The 15,078-nt window shown below is 36.6% G+C and overlaps 1 protein-coding gene across 1 annotated transcript in view; it reads left to right on the top strand.

Annotated features, from left to right (window-relative positions):
• Positions 1 to 4,261: 4,261 nt before the first annotated feature.
• LOC104625005 (metabotropic glutamate receptor 8-like) overlaps positions 4,262 to 15,078 on the top strand; it is a gene marked incomplete at its 3' end in the record, with an annotated part of 25,740 nt that continues 14,923 nt past the window's right edge. Inside the window, exons 1-2 of the mRNA XM_010292523.1 lie at positions 4,262 to 4,350; positions 5,946 to 6,090. Of these exons, the coding sequence (XP_010290825.1) occupies positions 4,262 to 4,350; positions 5,946 to 6,090 (234 nt within the window). The remainder of the gene's footprint in view (positions 4,351 to 5,945; positions 6,091 to 15,078) is intronic.

Raw genomic sequence — 15,078 nt, 5'->3', positions numbered from 1 at the left:
TTTAATTTTACAAACGCATTCTTCTTCTTTGGGAACTCTCAGCATTGAAAGTTCAAATGGTTACACTACTTCTTTCCACTTTACTGAGAACAATTTAGTTCATGTACATCTCTGTAGTACTTTTTCCTTTTAACAGCTAATTAAGGTGAAATGCTAATTAATAAAAATTTGAACCTCCAACTCTAGCACTTGAAACTAATTGTATAAATTAGTGAAATAAGGGCTGATCCTATAAATCTGAGGAGCCTTCCAGTAAAGCCAAATTCTAACAGATGGTGCATTCTGAAGTTTTTAATACAAAACAGTTAACTGTATTATAGTGTACATATATACTACAGTATACATTATACATTATATATATTATACAGTTCTATTATACATTATAGTGTACATATATACTATAGTATATACATAAAATAGTATATATTAGTATACTAATATATATATTAGTGTACAAATAAACTGCTTGACTTCCATTCACCTAAACATACCCTTGAATCCATGCTGACTGCATTAGGATTCATAGCAGATAGAAGAGACTATGTGGAGCAACTCAAAGGATGAAGACTTAGTTTAAGTAATTTTCATTTCAGTTTAAAAAATCAAGCCACCGAAATCTGGTGAAATAATAGATTTGTATCTGGTATCAAGCTTTGTAATGAAATCAGCTCCACTAAAGTTGGAATATTCTGTAAATGGCAGTTGTGAGATTTATAAGCACAACCACTTGTCTACACTTTTGTCAAGGCATTGAAGTAGCAGTTCCTCGTAGTAAGTAAATTTTTTTTAAAAGTTTTCATATAAGAAAAATCCAAGGCTGTTCATTTAATTTAACAGATTTTTTTTTTTTTTACAATAAGGATCACCACTATTCTTAATTTAGGAACCGTTACAGATTAATCACTTTAATATGTAGTTGGTCACTACTATCCATGAATTTTGTGGTTTTCCAGTCATTCCAGTTCTTTTCCACTACCTGAGATGTAAAGAGAACAACTTCACTGGAAGACATCCAGGCAAGTGTGCTCCATAACTTCAGAGGGAACTAAGATTACAGTTTGCATTTGGAGCAGGGATGTTTTAGATTCATGTGAAATGTAACTTAATAAAGTAGGCACATGTAAGATAAGGTAGTTGCTGAGCAGCATCTTAAGAATATCAAGATACATGTTTAAGGATTTCTTCAGAAGAGTGCAAATTTTCAAGTTCAGTGCACAAAGGAACTGTCATAAAACAGTTGTTTATCAGAAAGAGTGCTCCTTGACATCAATGTAAGGCATTAAAAATTCAAAAGGATCCATTACAACCTTGATTCTGAATTAAAAACCTCATGCCTTTTCCTTTTTTTCTTCTCTAAATAACATTTCTGGCTAGTTTAAGCTGCATTTTGAAAGACTCATAAATAGCTGAGGTCACAGACACATTGCTTCAGTAATATTTAGCTAATGTGCTAGTTTAACACCCAGAGTTGTTTAATGCTGATGGCTGTAGACTGGGAAGGAGGAGGAAGAATTTCTTTCAGTACCAGATTATTACTTTATATCTACAATAAGAAAATATGCCCTTAGGTTTAATAAAATGTAAGTAATTTTTTTTTATGCCGTGGATATGGATTGTCTTCAAATCAGTGGTAACAGAACTATTCTACAAAGCATCCTTCTATAGAGTTTATAGAAGATTATTTATTTAGTCTGATTTTGGAGTGATTTTGAAGTAGGATCTGTTTATCAACCCTTCAGTGTTTCAAAAAAATCTGAGACTTGGTATGCAATACAGCAAAGACACCAAAGCTTTTAAGTGACCTCATCATACTTACAATATATATGGCTGTTAAAAGGATGTCCAGGAGTAGACAAATGCTTAAGTTTATGACTTGAAAAACTCAGGACACCAGTTCAGGTGCACAACCCAGTACTTCTTTGTCTGTATTTTGAACCACATCATTGGATGTAGCCACAGCTCTGCTGTCAGGACAATGTAATTTCTTCGTGCTGTAACGTCTTCAAAGGAATAGAAAGATGGATGGAGCTCTGTCTCTGTGTGTTTCTCACTGTATCTTATCCCTTTTATCCCTTTTATTTAGGTAGTTCCTGTAAAGAAAAATAAACACTTTCACCCTGTACTAACCATGAGATCGAACTGTTGGTCTTTCCATTACAAACTGAGGACATTAAATAAGCTGCATTTTCCTATTTTGTTTTAGCTTTTTGGCTGCAAAAGAGTGTGATTTCAAAACAAGTCTGTAAACCTTTTTAACAACGCTTCATTGTGAAATTTTGAATTTTCTTTCCACTTATCCATATACAGTTATACTTCAGAAAAAAAAAAAAAGACTTTCTGAAAGTATTCTGGAATTGTTCAGCAAAGAGAAACTTCAGAAACAGATCTCAAAATAAGTTAGAAACTATTTTTATATATGTATGAAAAAATACAAAAAGGATTTGCATTGTCTTACACATTATTTGCCATCATTAGCCAAGCTTATTGTGTATTCTTGAAATTCTACCATGTACTTCTGTTTCAGGCATCCAGAATACATTAAAAATTTAGTTAATATGGTGACAGATTGAATACAATTACTTGAGTCAATCATTGGTTAAAATTATGCATGGCAACATAACCACACAGAGAATAAAATGTGAAAAGGCCCAAAGGCACAATTCCCTCACTGCTCTTTAACTACCTTGTTAAATTATTGCTGACAAATTATGACAAAAAAAATTAAATTAGTGAAATTATTTTTTAAAAAGTGGGCTGCTTTGTATTCTCTGAAGTGGTCTACACTAGCATTACAAGGGAATTTTTCCTAAGCAAAAGTAACATTTTTCTATGATGGTGCCCGATAAATGTGATACATACAAGTTCATTCTCTAAGGTAAATACCCTGTCCAAGAACTATTCCGTGTGGTTTCTTTCCCAAAATCTTTTTATCTAAGATGGAATTTATCTAATCTGGGCTCACTACCTCGGGTCAGTGTTATATTCCGTATTATGTTGTCTCCACAGGGTATTGCATTTAGATTTAGTAACCAGTCCTCAGTGACTATTAAGTGGAGCAGTTAAACACACTCAATGTCTTAAACTAGAACGAAGATGCAATTCCCTGTAACAGTAATGACAGAGTGTAAGCCCACGTGGCACTACAGTACCAGGTATCAAGAGTGCATGTTCTGCACAGCTGGTTGTCAGAAAAAGAGGCACTTGTACAACTCAGTGGCATTTGTGTCAGTGTTTTAAACTGAATGTAGATGTGCCTCCACTTGTGCTATTAGTTAGGGTCAGCTAGAGTGTTTCTCTACATAGTTTAATTAGCTGATCTCACTGTTAATCAGTTTTTCCACAGAAATGTTCACTCTAATTTGATGAACTATCCAACAAAGTATAGTTTCTTAGAAAACCTTTTCATTTTGTGGACTAGCCGTTCTCAGATGACCTGTTCATCCGGATCATCCATCAAGGTATATTTTTCTCCAGATGAGATTAACATTTTTTAAAGAAGACTAATTAACCATTGGTGATTTGTTTATAGCCTGAGGCCTCTCGTTCCATTCTGTCCTTACACTTTCAAGGCTTCTGCTACCATCTTGTATGCATAATTTTGGGAACTCTTGGTAAAATCCCCAGTTTTTCTTCAAATGTCTTTAAGCTTTGCTTTCCTGGTTATGTAGCTAATGGTTTATTAGCACAATCCAGCCATGCATACCTCCTTGTTTTAGGTCTATTAAATTCTACAGAACAACAATGAACTGGAAGAAATATATAAGTCATAAGACATAGACAGATGAAAAGAATGTTCTGGTACTGCTTGCTAACAGTATCTACTGGATATGGCAGTGTTGTTAGAACACAATCACATTTACTTTACAGCAGGCGCTATGACTGTTATTGTACTTTTTAAAATCTGCTACTCAGCAGAGGGATAGCATATTCTTCCCAGTGTTTGGGGGTCTGAATCTTCTGTGACTTATTCCAGATTTTTGGCAAAGGCTATTTGAACTTCTGCTATATGAGAAAGATCTTGCTGGAGTCAGTTGGAGTGGCAGCTGGATTTATCAGGAGGTGGCAGCTGAAGTCAGCAGGATTCTATGTCCCTTGTAGACTGAGGTGCACAGTGTGAGACGCTGCTATGCTCTAGCTGAGAACACCACTACATCAAAGAGAAAGATGGTTCTGGCCTGTGCTATAGTCTGTCTCTTTGTACATGGTATTTCTAAAACCAGCAATAGATTATAAACTCACGTGGTTATTGCTGAGCATAAGAATGTCTGATGTTGCCATTGGTCTTAAGGGATACAAAGGAAATTTCGTATCTGTTGGTAAAAGGTATCTGTTCTTTCCACGAGCTCTTCAAATGCTACTGCGTGGAAAGATGAATTCCATCATTACTTGAGAGTAATATTTTGAAGGTTCCCTTCACACCTACAGCAGTTGAGTATGTGTTTATTGGGTGGAAGAAATTTATTGGATCAACCTGCTATTTGAGCAGTGAAGAATAATTTCATTGTTTGGAAGTTCGTAGACAAGCATTTTTCTTGCCCTTCATTCTGTCAAATGAATTGGGAGTAAAGCACGAAGAACTTCCAAAAATTTTGTGTTGAGTATCTTCTATCTTCATGGGGTCTTAAGTCTTTATCACACATAATTTTTTGATACTCCTCTTCCGTGGTTGCTCACATCTAATTTTTGCAGCCAGACTTTTGCTGGCAGAATTGTGAAACTGGCAGAGCAGTTAATGTGCCACTTGTCACTCTCAAAGCACTGTTTATTTCACTGGATATCAGTTGTGTATGAAAGCTGCTATAGAAAACAAGAGAACAAAATAGTTTACGGGAGACAAACAGACATACAAGAAGAAGTATTTATGCTGAAATTCTAGTGTATGTAGATTGCTGTTCCCACTTTTACTGGTTAGCTTCTGCTTGATATGCACCCAGAATTTCAAGCTTTTTTTGGCATTCTCTGGAAACCACTCACAGCAGACTTAGTGCATCTAGATGCCACATTAACTAGTCTTATACTGTGGGAATTTACTATGGACTGGATATTCTCCTTGTCTTGGTGGTTCATATGGGGAAACACGAAAACGTTGGGGAGTGGGTTTTGTGGTGGTTTGGGTTTTTTGCCAAGTAAAGGTAGATTTCATTCTCCAGTCACTGAAATAGAACTTTAACACACTTGATCTTGTCTTCAACGGGCCTCAAGTATAAATATGCTTCACCTATACACATGAATTTGGGAGATGGGTGAAAATTACATTCTTTGTGTAGTTTTTGAAAAGTCTCTGTAGGAGTGCAGATCCTTGATGTCACCTTGAGGGAATTCATCAAAATGTGTTCTAATTTGGCTGGTCTGGTTGCCAAGGTAGATGTGTAGTTCTCAATCTTTGAACATTTTGTTGATCGAAGTAAGAACAGAGCATCAATTTATAACTTTTGACAGCTTCAGCAATGGCCCATTCTGTCAGGCAGTGTCATGTATAGAGGAGAGAGCAACAAGCACAGCTGCTATCCTTAATTTATTTTGATAAAACACTTTTACACAGGTTAGCAGTGCTAGAAACTGATCACATTTACTGTGACCAGACTTAGACACTTGCATCTCAAGGTCTTCTATGAGAGTTGGTTCCCAAAGTAAAAAGGAGTTTCTCCACTTCTGTTTTATCACAGAATTTCCTAATGTTCTGTAATATACACACACAAAAAAACAACCAATGAACCAACCAACCAACCAACCAAAAGGATTGTAAAAGATTATATGTTTTTTTATGCAGATTTTGTGAAGATGATGATAATAACATACATTTTCTCTTTGTGAGGTTTTTTGATTTATTACCATACCAGTCTTGCATTATTAAGAACCTGCTCAATCTCTAATTAGTATTTTTCCTCCAAAATATATTTTCTTGAAAATTTAAAGATATTTATCTTAATTATTTTTTAATTTTTTTTTTCAGGGAGTGCTGGAACACCTGTTATCTTCAATGAAAATGGGGATGCTCCTGGACGCTATGATATTTTTCAGTATCAAATCACCAACAAGAGTACAGAATACAAAGTAATTGGTCAGTGGACTAACCAACTTCGTCTAAATGTAAGTAATAGTTTGATTATGATGCTGACATTGGAGAATACTTATTTGAATACTATATTATTTCAAAACACTTTAAAAATATTGATGATTTATTCTCCATCAGCTGGCAGAAGAAAGGTCTTCCATTCTCTTCTTGAGAAGACAGTAAAGATAGTACAATAACTGGAACTAAATTCTGTATATTTTAAAATAGATTGAGTTGTGTATTTACCTGTTCCTTTTAAATGATATTTTAGAATCATTACATATCTGATATTCCTTAGACCGATTTTTAAGTTAAGCAGGGAAATAGTATCTCACCCTTCAAACGAGGGTGTCAAAAATGATGGGTACATATATATTGCTCAGGTATTTCTAATAATATAAGGGGATGGAAATGTATTTATTAAAAGAGAAGTTTGGACTCTCTGACTACTACTGATTTAGTTGAAACACGGAGAGGTGAACAACTACAATTAAAATATTCCTTGAATATAAAGGGAGAATTTGGAGTATTTCTATATAGTTAACTAGGATTAATATAGTCCCTTATTACTTAATAGCAGAAGAAAAAAGGACACAACAACTTACCCATCCTTAGGAGATGTCACTAATTGCTGTCTTAATATGTTCTGCAAAGTTTTGCAGTAGTTAAACACCACCTGTGCATGGAATTATGTTTTGAAAATCACCATCCCAATAAGATTCAGGGAATATAATATGCAATATTGGTATGACAGCTAAGCATCAAGTCACAACTGTAATTTGAGTTGTTGGGTCCAAGGCATGCATTTCTGTAAGAACATGGCTCCATGCGAGGACAGACACAGTTATTGGAAAAGAAAAATGAAGTTAATATATTTCCTTGTTAGCTGTGCTATATTTACAGGGTTTACTTGAGGTATGTTAGCCATATGGGTAGCCCTGCAAATAGGAAATATCAAGTGTTGTTTTGCTAAGGGCTAATGAGAAGGGCTACAGTGTAAACTGATTACTAGATTCCCCAAAGGGAATTTATGCAGTGATTTCAGTCAAACCACAAAAAGCAGGTTTCAACCATCTCTGGTTGCCCGTGTGAGAGGTTCCTGAAGAATAGTAACAAAGGCAGTGTGGTAAATATTAACAAATGATTCTCCTGATGAGACTACTTTGCAATAATTATCTGAGTGCTACCCACAGTAACGCATATGGTCACTCCCTATTTTCATCCACAGCTGTTAAATCACTTTACCATATCTACTGTTTAATATCTATAACTACTTGGCAAGGACTAATTTATTTAATTCTTCTGCTCAAATAGAAATAAGGCTACCAACAGAAACTGTGTGTAGCAGATTGCATGTCAGTGTTATGTCCCTCCACTAACCTGATATTTGTCTGTTGAAAGGAATGAAAGGAAAAAAAAGTTCAAATGTCTCAATGTTCGATGGAGATCGGTGGCAAGTGGTGTCCCTCAGGGGTTCATATTGGGAGCAGTACTCTTTAATATCTTCATCAATGACATAGCGGGATCGAGGGCATGCTCAGCAAGTTTGCAAATGACGTCAGAGTGGTGCAGCTGACACACCTGAGGGACAGGATGCCATCCTGTAGGAACTGGACAAGCTCGAGGAATGGTCCTGTGTGAACCTCATGAGGTTCAACAAGACCAAGTGCAGGGTCCTGCACCTGGGTTGGGGCAAATCCTGGTATCGCTACAGGCTGGAGGATGAAGGAATAGAGAGCAGCCCTGCTGAGAAGCACTTGGTATTGGTGGATGAAAAATTGGACATGAGCCAGCAATGTGAGCTCACAGCCCAGAAGGCCAACCGTCTCCTGGGCTGCATCAAGAGAATTGTGACCAGCAGGTCGAGGGAGGTGATTCTGCCCCTCTACTCTGCTCTGGTGAGACCCCACCTGGAGCCCTGCATCCGTCTCTGGAGCCCTCAGCACAGGAAAGACTTGGACCTGTTGGAGCAGGTCTAAAAGAAGGCCACAAAAATGATCAGAGGGATGGAACACCTCTCTGTTGAAGAAAGGCTGAGAGTTGGAGTTATTCAGCCTGGAGAAGAGCAGGCTCCAGGGAGACCATATTGCAGCTTTCTAATACCTAAAGGGGGCTTATAAGAAAGATGGGGACAGACTTTTGAGTAGGGCCTGTTGCGATAGGAGAAGGGATAATGGTTTTAAACTAAAAGAGGGTAGATTAAGATTAGATCTGAGGAGGAAATTTTTCATGGTGGGTGTGGTGAAACACTGGCATAGGTTTCCCAGAGAGGTGGTAGATGCCCCATCCCTGGAAACATTCCAGGTCAGGTTGGACGGGGCTCTGAGCAACCTGATTTACTTGAAGGTGTCCCTGTTCACTGCAGGGGGTTTGGACAAGATGACCTTTGAAGGTCCCTTCCAACCCAAACTATTCTATGATTCTGTAATACTATGATAAACAAATTTAAAGATTAGTACTTAATAGTAATTTCTGGAAAACACTAGCGTTAAACCCTTAGCATAACTATTCTGGCATACTTTCCAGATCTTCATAGTTGCTACAGTTTTCTGAAAAGTTAATGTTTATTCAGTGAGCTGAAAAACTGACAGACACATTTCGCACAAATTTTAGTATTAACATAGCAGTTACATAGTAGTAGCTGAAGCTAGCTTAGAATTTACTTCAATTTTAATCCCATTGTCATCTACCCTTTTATATCTCCCCCTAGACTACTAAATTTTTCATTAAACCCATAGCTTTTCAGTCCCATTATTTCTGCCTGATACATGTGTACTCCAGGGAGTTCTCTGAAATATGATTAGATCAGCTGCTACGCAGACTACTGAAACCACACCATGCTAACCACATTGACCACAAATCTAACAGGAAAGGATTTACCTAAGGACATCCCTTGTTAACTCTCATTAAAAATGGATATGTTAGGCCGTTCTTTGCCTCTCTTTTTTCACCTGTTTTTTTTTCACCTCCATGAGCTCACATGCTGGATACAACAGGTTGTCCAAATTCATGGGCGAGCTCTGAGTAGCGTATGGAGTCATGGAGATGTGAACGGGATGGCAAACTGCCCTGCAGTGGGTGTTTCTGGTCCCAGTCTCGTGTCATGGCCCCACTCTTGTCCTACTACCCCCTGCTCTGCTGCACACCCTCTGCTCACGCAGACCAGGGTGCAAGCAAGTGCTTAGCACAAGGGCTTAGTCCCCCCGTGCATGGTGCAACTGGTTTGATTCAGCAAGGAGATGTTTCTCTCTGTTTCTTGACTTACTCATCTTTATCTAAAGCCTGGAAGATTTCTAAAGGGATTACTGGGCTTTATTGCTTAAAGTTTCTCAGGGCTTGAGGTGCTGGATGCTGGTCTCCATCAGTGTCTGCAGGTGCTGGTACTGTAACAGTGAAGAAGGACGTCGTAGTAGGGTGGTACAGTTCTTTTCCATCTGTTTCAATATTTACTAAACTTAGCATGTGTTGGTGGTAGTTATGCCACATGATGATCTACTGTGGCAAAGCTGTTGCCTCCTCTCACTAGACAAAATGTACTGAAACCAAGTAATCTTTGCGAATGATTGTCAATACTCCAAATCATCATATTACAAATTAAGTAGTTGCAGGAACACAGTGGATGTTTTCATTGGTTTCACTGAAAACATCTATATTTATTGAAGGCAAAGCCATATTAAGATGGCAGAGCATTTTTTACCCTGTTGTTCTAGAAAGGAGATACTTTTGAAATATAATACTTTTCCCACTGTAACCTTCTTTCTTCTGCAGTTTCCTTTTAATGAAGACACATGTAACTATGATTTTTAATCAATCTCTGTCAGCTAGATAGATTTATGGATACTTCTACTTCCTTTATAGATACTTCTACTCCTTTTTTTACAGATATTTCTTTCTCAAATTGTGTGGTAACATGTTGTGGCCATGATGTGTTTATGATTGCATTCATCTATACAGCTGGTGTTGTGCTTCAGAAAATTTATAGCTTTTATTCATCTATTTATTTTCTATGACAGAAAAATAAATCATGAAAGTGCTAGGCTTGTAGTACAGTTCAGCCTTTGGAACAATTAATGTAACTAAGATTAGAACATGCCTTGCATATAAATAATTGAACCAAAGGTTTCCTTCTTTCTTTCTCATCTTGTTCCCCGCCTTCATTTTTGTTTTCCTTTTCCTTAGGATACTCTTTGATATTTTCTCTGTTGGGTTTTAGCTGTGGGTCTCTGTTGTGTGGACTATGGCTCCTCACCTGGTGGCCAGCCCTGGTCCTGTCTCTGACTCCAACCTCCAAAATTCAGGATTCCTCTGCTGGTGTCTCTGGTTCCTCAAAGTTTTCACTGACTCTGCAGGGTCCTCGTGGTCAAGCTTCAGACTCGTTCCTCTCCTGGTGCAATGCTGGCGTTCCTCTGTATCATGCTGCCTAAGAGGCTCTTTGTCAGCAGGCTTCACCAGCTGCAGAGGGCCTTCTAGCTCGATGCTGGTTTCTCCCCGTAGTCCTCAGTAATATTAATGCTCTCCTTTAGGCAGACTGACCTTTCAGATTTCCTGTGAAGCAGCTATAGCCTCCAGACATAGGAACTTCATGATTACTGATCAGTACTACTCTTGCAATTCTTACAAAACAAGTGCATGTGTGACAATGCTGAGGATACAGTATAGACGTTAAATTAAAAAAGAATCATGATGTTAAAAATTCAAAATTTTGTGTGATTCTTGAGTTTGAACAAGGTACCTCAATCTTTGACAGATGCAAGGAAACTCTGAAAGTAGATATTTAGAAACATCAAAACATAATCTTAAAGAACCTGATTGTCTTTTATACAATTATCACTTTACATGATTCTGACAATGTAAATTTACACACTTTTTAAAGTCCTTTTACTTTCTAAGGTTGCCTGACTTTAAATGATCTTAATGTACTGGAACTAACCAAACCTTAAAAATTTTTAGTATCACTTTGAAGGAAAAAAGGATTGTCATAGAACTTCTGATCGTTGACTACATATTAACTGTCAAGTTTTTCTGTTGTTTGCTTTGCTCCTTTTCTTTCTCAGTAGAAGAAGATAACTTATTTTTCAGCAAAGTCTGATAGTTAAAATCCTTTCTTTCAAAAAATATTCTGGATTTCATAATGAACAAAAATCCAGGAGAAGGTAGCTGTTTCTGCAAAAGATATGTTTTATTCATATTGCAACAGCTTTTTGCATACCAGGTCACATGTAAAAGTTCACTACAAATGTGTGGGTTTAGCGAATTTGAGCTCTCAACCATGTAATCTCTGTAGGAGGAAAGTTGTTAAAAACAAGCTTGCTTTTCCTGGCACTTATGATTTGAAATCAACTTCATCTTATGATTAATAATGAATTCCCTCTTAGAAACTGTGTTCTATATTGCACATGTTGTAATAAGGTCTAGATAGAGATGTTGACTGATGGTTTTTGTCAGTGGCAGTAAATGGAAATAGTCCCAGTCCTAGAGTTTTAGTAACAAGTTTCTCAGTTTCCTTCCCTTAGGAACCACTCAGTTTGTTCTGGTTTCCAGAACATTTCTGTGGGACTTTTTTCCCCTCTTTAAAAATGTTCTACTTTGAAACCTAAATGCCAGTTGGAAAAAGGAAAATTGAAATGTTTAAGAATTTTAAAATCTAATATTTTAACTTAAACAAAACCATTTTTAATACAGTTTAAAACATTCTCAGATTTCATTTCAAGTTACTTCCAAGTTAGCAATCTTGATTGATGGGACTTCAGGCAGACACAATTTTTGGTGCTTTCAGAATCAGCTATGTAGCTGATGCAGTTAAAAAATCTTGAGTGGATATCCATTTATTATTCCTTAAGAAAAAACCAAAGGATATCAAAACACTGTATGTTTCAAGTGAAAATGGTGAAATTTTTAAGACAGAATTCAGTTGTGTTTGTTTTCGTTTTTTTTTTTTCTCACCAGAGCACAAGAGTTCTGTTAAAAGGCAAGACAAATTTTACAATAACAGATTTTTAACATTCTCTTAGAAATAATAGGATGCATAAGCTTTCAGATTTATGGAGTGTATGTACTGAGAATATAAATGACTCTGGGGCATCCATTTTTCTGTAATGGTCTTGATTTATGACTAAGAAAACCATAAATTAAAATTATACTGATGTGATGAACTATCAGAGAGGCAGCCATAATCATCATCAACCTCAAGCACAATGTTTGGTGAACTAGTAAAAATTGGGAAGCCCACATCAACAATGAGCTTCCCTTCAGGCAGCCATATCACAAAAAGGTTTGAATCTGTATTTGATTTCTCTTCTTTTCTAGGACTCTTGTAAATTATGTATCTAATCCTGTAGGAAACTATCAACACTGACATTAGTAAATTCATTTTGGAAGTAACAGCTTCAAAATGCATTAGTTCCCTTTCTTGTGACATGGTAAAAGAAAATGATTCAAGAAGCTTCTGATGTTTTCTCTAACTGCAGCAAATAAATTTCAAGCTTTGCTGTAGGCCACTATATTTCATTAAAGAAGGCAGAGAGCCTCTTTTTTCCTGTGGTAGCTATTATATAATGGATAGATGTTTTCAAATTGCCGAACCTAAGCCCTGTGTTTAACAAAAGAACATACTACAGTGAAATACACAACAGAGGCACTTAGTGCTGTATATAATTATATCTATAAACCAAATATGACAATCATACTGCTGGTAGGGTGTTCTTCTGCCCATATTACATATGGGCAGAAACTTAGACTCCATCCATGTTATTTGTCTGAAAATTGTTGATGCTGGGTTAATAACAAACTCAATGAGACAAACAAAAATGGTTTAGGTTCTTCTATTCTTCTCAAAATTATACTGCTGTCTTCCTTTATTCTACATGAGGCTGGAAGTAGAAAGAGACTATTCTGGTTTTGAGAAGAGTACTTAGATTTTGCAAAGCCGGTCCTGATCTTATCACTGGTTGATAAGTATGACTCAGGATTTATTCTTCTTTACTGTCAGAGCTTGAAGTCAACATGAGACTTGTAGTCACTCAGAACCAATGCTAGACTGAAAAGATAAGTCAACAACAGGCTACAGTGGATGCATATTGTAGACAAGCCAACAAAATATATGAAGCGTGGCATAAAATTGGGATTTTATTTCTTTGAAAGGTTACATATTGTATTATTCATTAAAAAATAATTTGGGATGGGGGGAAATAAACTGATGTTGAAAAAACATTGAATGATTTTAAGATGTGCCTGTAGTAGAACAGATGTTATTTCAGACATGACTGAAAATCAAGACAGAATTTGGATTCAAGAGCCAATGACCTTAGAAGAACCCAAGAAGAATGACAGCTTGTCTTCCTTCTGAAGCTTTTTACTTTGTTGATCCTAACAGTTTGTTGTTTGTTTGTTTTTTTTTCTCAATGGAACAGACATCTTGACTGATTCTCTAGAGAAAAAAAGAAAATCAAAAAAAGAGAGCTGCTAAGAAAATATCCTGAACATGGATAACCATTTGTTCTTCATTAGAATGATACCAAATTGCCAATGAAACAGCCTCTGCTAGAGAGTTAGGCTGAATAGGGATTTTTTCCCACCTTGTCAGAGTGAGTGAAAGTCAGGTTTCTCAAATAAAGCATGGGCTTGCAGTTGTAGGCTTGGCTGTGAATTTGTCACAAGATTTTTGAGTGCATGGTAGGTATTTTTTAGTTTTTTGTGATCATCCTTTGTAAGAAGCATTATGATTAGAATGAACTGTTCTTTAAATAGCCATAGCCAACAGAACCATGGACTATTCTTGTTTTTTCAAAAAAAACAGAAAGGAGACCTTACCATGCATGACAATTAAAATAAACCATTTGTAGTTTAAAATATTATTTTCTCTTTCACACACACAAAAAGAAAAAGTGTGCAGTGATAGAATAGTGGAAAAATCATGAGCTTTTATATGTATTCCTGGTGAGTTCTGCATTCATATGTGGGACTTCAGAGCAGGGTTAGCTGCACCCCTGGTACCAGCTAATGTTGTGACAAACAGCTACTGGGCATAGCAGGTAGTTTGGATTATTCATGGTGGGCAGCAAGTCTGCAGTGAATTGCTTTGTGAGGTACCAGTGTAACACATGGAGTATCAGCATGTTTATTCCCCAGTCTCTTCCACGTTTCTCTTTCTCCCCCACAGAAATTTATATATGTATTATAATTTGATGATTGAGCTGCCCTTTAAACCTAGAAGCAAAATGTTCATGCTTAAAAGCAAAAATCATAGATTAAATGTCTTTAATTGTTGTTCATTTGTGTTACATAATGGAAGTCTACTACTAAATTAATAAACATTAAATGGAAAATGAAAGAGACATTCAGTGGTTATGATATGATGAAAGAGAATAACCAGCAGTTAGCAGAACATTGCTATAAGATTATTTTTCCTGTTTGCTTTGCTGCAATTTCTCTTCATCTTGCAGTAGTATTAATTTAATTCCTTTAGGATAGTAATGTAAATTCGTGCAGGACTTTTCATCTTGATAAATTCCCAGACTTTTTTTTTTTTAATTATTTGAAGACAGGGAATGAATTATTTTCCACACTTCCAAAATGGTTTCACTGGTTTTAGTGATGATATTGTGGTAGTGCAGTTTAAGGCAGGGAATAAAGAATGCATAGTTAATCTCATTGTAACTTCATCTCGCAGTAAACAGATTCAGTGTTGAGTGGGACAATAGGACGTGCCAGTAATGACTGGATCAAATAGGGAGGATTACAGTAATGTTTTCAGTAACTCCATGAACAGAAGCCAAACCCCCTTTATGGAAAGCATGCACATAAAGCCAAACAATGGCTTTGAAAAGGTTAACTGAGATTTTCATCGCCAGAAGCCACTGAAACAAGGAACTCCTAGACTTGTGATGTAATCCATCTGTTCTCTTCCCCAGTACTACGACCTGGTTGGCAGAACTGTGAGTTCACTTCAAAAAGTAGAGTAGCTGGAGAGAGTCCAGCTGCAAGCAATGATAATGATCAGCCATCTAATAGTATGCCTGTAGGGA

Source organism: Phaethon lepturus, unplaced genomic scaffold (genome assembly GCF_000687285.1).
Source record: "Phaethon lepturus isolate BGI_N335 unplaced genomic scaffold, ASM68728v1 scaffold178, whole genome shotgun sequence".
NCBI lineage: Eukaryota > Metazoa > Chordata > Aves > Phaethontiformes > Phaethontidae > Phaethon > Phaethon lepturus.
This window is presented reverse-complemented; position numbering and strand designations above follow the sequence as displayed.